Source organism: Empidonax traillii, unplaced genomic scaffold (assembly GCF_003031625.1).
Source record: "Empidonax traillii isolate 1590-97213 ecotype Southwest subspecies unplaced genomic scaffold, ASM303162v1 scaffold688:size580741, whole genome shotgun sequence".
Taxonomy (NCBI): Eukaryota; Metazoa; Chordata; class Aves; order Passeriformes; family Tyrannidae; genus Empidonax; species Empidonax traillii.
In genome coordinates this window covers 551,582-556,225 of record NW_020955881.1, presented here as the reverse complement: position 1 = coordinate 556,225, position 4,644 = coordinate 551,582, and the positions used below count along the sequence as shown (strand labels likewise).

The 4,644-nt window shown below is 41.0% G+C and overlaps 1 protein-coding gene across 1 annotated transcript; it reads left to right on the top strand.

Annotated features, from left to right (window-relative positions):
- The first annotated feature begins 1,959 nt into the window (after positions 1 to 1,959).
- On the top strand, positions 1,960 to 2,970 carry LOC114065683 (olfactory receptor 10AC1). Its single transcript, XM_027899755.1, has one exon. The coding sequence runs from the start codon at positions 1,960 to 1,962 to the stop codon at positions 2,968 to 2,970; it is 1,011 nt and encodes a 336-aa protein (XP_027755556.1).
- Positions 2,971 to 4,644: the final 1,674 nt, after the last annotated feature.

The following is a 4,644-nucleotide window of genomic DNA, read 5'->3' as shown; positions in this document are numbered from 1 at the left end:
TCTTTCTTCCCCACATTTTAGCTTTGTTGTGTTTCGTAGAATCCTCTTAAAGTCTCAGTACTCCGAGCAAGGGGAGCCCCAGTGACTGAATCCACAGTCATGGATCAACCTGTTACTCCTGTTTTCTGTGAAGACCTACTACTTACATAGAGTGTCAAGAAAGCTTTATGGTCAGATTGTTTAGAATAGCTGTTGGGGAGGTCTTGCAGCAGCAAAAGGTGGATGTAGGAGTTAGCTGTGGCTTTACAACAACTGCGAACTATTTCTAGCAGTAATCTTTGTTGAGTTACCTGCTTTTGCAGGATTGCTGTTCCCTCTATGTTCTCTAAAGAGCTCCTTCTTGGTCTTCACTGACTGTCCATTTTTTTTGTCTTGGAATTTATGGTAGTTTCTTCCTAACCTGTCAATTTTTCTGATTTATGCTCTGAAGCAGAGAAATTTAATTCCTAGTTTTGCACCTGAGGTAATATAATTGTGGATGTTTTCATTATTCATCCAAGTCCCTAGATGTTTTGAATCCTGCTGAGATACTGAATCACAAGGAAACCTTAGGGCAAAAGTCAAAACAAAAGTCTGTAGGTTTAGTATATTCACCTCCTCAATTTTATTGATTATTTCTTTCTGGAGTTTTTCTGAGATGGCTTTTTCCAGGAAAACCTCTGTCTCCACTAATAACTTTTCCATCAACATCCCATTCCTTCTGTTTGTCTTTGATGATATTTGATGTAACTTTCCAGTTTCTTTCACACTAAAATATTGCTGTTTTTTAATATAAGCAGAAATCTTCAAGGAATCACTGCTTTTATTCTTGTTTTATAACAAAGTGTAGAAAGAGTGGGAATTATTCCTCATAGTAAATATGGTATTCCATGATGAACACATGAGCAGTGAATACTGTTCAGCTGTGACCAGTATTTGCAATTTATTATTATGTGGATCTCTACATCCTTATCTTTCCTAGGTTTTTCAACTTAAACAGCTTCACATCACTCCATATTCTTATAAAAATTTCTGTTCTTCCTGTGAAAAGCAAAATCTCATTCTCTCTAAGTCCAAGATAGTAGTTTTGCATTTTCTTTAAAAAAACCAGCTATAGCATATGTTGTCATGGAAATCTTTGGTTGTTTACTTTAACTCTGATTCCATAGGGCGGAGCCAGGCACAAAGATGTAAGCAGCCTAAATGTCAGCTCTAATTTTGCAATCCTCATGTCTAATCACTGAAACTTTGCTTCTGTTTGAACTTTATGGCAGATCCACTATAGCGGAGGAAAGAGCCAGTCAGCAAACATCTCAAATTCCCCTTAATGGGACTCAGGTGGTAGCACAGAAGCTCCAGCTCTCTGTCTGGTTGCCCTTGTACATCTCTGGCACAGATGTAGAGGGCTGCATTAGTAGTGTGAACAGAGAACAAAGGGGTCTGCCTGGGAGTGGAAGCACCAGAAGTAACAGAAGCAGAATGTCTCCAAGATGTACTTGTTGATGGTCATCAAGATGCAAACACACCTGTCTGCAGTTTCTTAGGACACTCAGATCAGGAGAGACAGGACAGAGAGACTAATCAGGGTTACCTCCTTAAGGGCTCCTAATGCATGTTCAAAACCTGCATATGGTTACAAACCTAAGAAACAAACAAACCTACAAACCTGAGAACAACTCAGAATAAGTGACAAAGACACAACAGTTGAAATTCTTTGTCACCAAAGTTATGGCAAAGAATCCTAGGGAGATCATTCAGGCACAAGAACCTTGGAGGTTGTGAGAATATGGGTTGAGAGCGTGCTGAATGACATTGAGTGAGATCAATTTGGGTTTTTTTTAAATGAAATCACTTTCCTCCCTACCCAGTCAGCTTTACTACACTGGTTCTTCTAATACTGCAACAGTATTTCCTATATGGAATCAATTGCCAAGCATCAGGTCAAATTCAACTGTCTCCCTTTTGCTTCTCTCCCTGTAGATGCCATGTGAAGGCTGCGTGGAGAGGGACAATATCAGCACTGGTGCAACCATGGAGTTCCTCCTGCTCGGCTTCTCTGAGCTGCTCTGTCTGCGGGTCCTCCTCTTCCTTATTTTTCTCGTTGTTCATTTGGTCACGTTGGCAGGGAATATGATGGTCTTCATGGCAGTGATTATGGAGCCTTCACGTCCCCCCGTGCTTTTCTTCCTCTGCCAGCTCTCTGCCATCGAGCTCTGCTACACCCTAGCCATTGTCCCCAAGGCACTTCTCAGCCTGATAGTGGTGGACGGCAGCACCATTTCTTTCATAGGCTGTGCTGCACAGATGCACCTTTTTGTGGCACTCGGAGGGGCCGAATGCTTCCTCCTGGTAGCCATGTCCTACGACCGCTACGTTGCCATCTGCCGGCCCCTTCACTACACGGCTGTGATGAGCGAAGGGTTCTGCCTCAGGCTGGCTGTGGGGTGCTGCCTGGGAGCCTTTGCTGTTGCCCTGGGGTTGACAGTGGCTGTTTTCCGCTTACCTTTCTGCCAGTCTCGTCATATCAACCACTTCTTCTGTGATGTCCCTGCTGTGCTGCACCTGGCCTGTACACAGAGCTACACCCCCGAGCTGCCCTTGCTGGCTGCCTGCGTGCTCCTCCTGTTGCTCCCCTTCCTCCTAATCCTGACCTCGTATGTCTGCATTGCTGTGGCTTTGTTACATGTCACCTCCTCTGTGGGAAGGGGCAAGGCTTTTTCCACCTGTGTTTCACACTTGGCCATCACCTTACTACACTACGGATGTGCCACTTTCATTTACATTCGTCCTAAGTCCTTTTACTCACCAGCCCGAGACAAGGTGGTGTCTCTGGTCTATACCAACATTACTCCACTATTGTATCTCCTCATTTATAGCCTGAGGAACAAGGAAATCAGAGGTATCCTCAGGAAAATGTTGAGAAGGAAGAAAATAGCTCAGCTAAACTGTGATACTATCAGAGTTGAGATATGTGTGTGTGGTAAATTTTAGTGCTTGTTGAAAAATAGCCCCATAACCATGTTAGGACCAGATCACCATACACTTCACTATGCCAAATATTCTGGCAGAATTCTACATGCATCACTATATTTATGAGAAATAGAAATCTCTGCTAAAAGAAAAAAAAAAAAGAAAGGTCTTCAACATAACACTTGATCTAAAGGAAAATGCTTCAGTGGCTTGTGAGGATGAAGTACTTTGACCAGTTCTTACTTCTGTGATCACATACATACATACTCACACACATATTCACGGTCATCCCAGCACAACCAAAAGATCAACAAAAATATTTAAAGCAAATAAATCAATATTAAAGTATTCATTATTTTTCTATCAAAATGATAGTGGAAACTGGGAAGTCAATAAAAATTTTAGACTGGTAAATTTACCAGAATCAATCTAAAGAGGATTATTGGGAGGTTAGAAGAAGAAAGTCCATGGCTAAAAGGAAGGGGAAAAGAGCAATGGTTTTCTCCAAATTTAGCAGAAGGTTGCACTCTGGCATCCCATCACAAATGGAAAGATTGTTAGTGCAAACTCCTCTAACCTTGAATTATTCTAGATATTGAAAATTCAAGTGCCATCAGTTTGACAAGAGCATGACTTTCCTATGTCCGTTTTGCAGGAAGCAAGCTTTTCTTTTGCAGGGAGATACTTTACATTTGGATTGTTTCTATGGCAACATAAAGACTAAGATATTGGTCTTATCATGTGACTTTTAGCAGGAAAGACTGCATCATGTAAATAAGGATGCCTGGGGAGTGTTGAAATCTATCATTTTAAGAGTAATAATACTGCTGCTACAGTTACTGCAATTTCTTTAGCAACCCAGTGAGAACTACAGGACGTGCTGGACTGCAGCAGGCATGAGTCTGAAAGGTGCAAAGCAGTGTTATTTTATGAATTTCCTACATGTAGGAGAAACAGGATGATTCAGACAAATTAAGGAAGATTAATTCTGGACAGGAACAGAGGGGAAAGAAGCAAGTTCATTCTTTTATTTAATACTTCCCTCCCCCATAGCTCTTTAAAGCTCAAACAGACCCTATGATTCAGAACCCACCTCTTACATGGCAAATTGTTGAGAAAAAAATTAAAATGCTTCCCTCTGTTTCTCTGTCTAATCTGAAGGAATTTCAGCACCCCATCTGCCCTCAGCTGTCTCTCTCAGCAGATAGAGAGAGCAAAGTAGTATTTGCTTTCTCTGGGCTACAGTTGTTAAAAATTATGGTAAGTGGATTTGACTAATGTAAAAAATTGGCTCTGTAACTAAGGAAGCAAACTTGGAGTCATCTGACAAAAGAGAAACATGGAATTTAAACCTGGCATTAAAAGCTGTCTTCAAGTTGACAGCCGAGCCTGCCTAAAACATTAACACAAAATGTTGGCTCTCACGTCAATGAATTCCTAATTACTGCTGTAAGCAAATGTTTAGCTGCATTATTTAAAATGATCAAAGTTGTAGCGAAAATTTTAATCACCTGCCAGGTCTTCCAAGAATGAGAAGGGGAGGGTCTCAATACTGGCACATTACTTACTAATAGAGAAGTACTTCAGAAGGACTTTGAATCAAATACTATTAAATAACTGTAATGAGCACAGGACAAATCTGAAGAAATCAATTCTAAATCCTGTCAAGTCAAATCAAGCTTTGAAGTTAATCCT

Excerpts from the sequence above, each read along its gene's own strand:
- LOC114065683 (XM_027899755.1), top strand. The coding sequence starts at position 1,960 with ATGCCATGTGAAGGCTGCGTGGAGAGGGACAATATCAGCACTGGTGCA.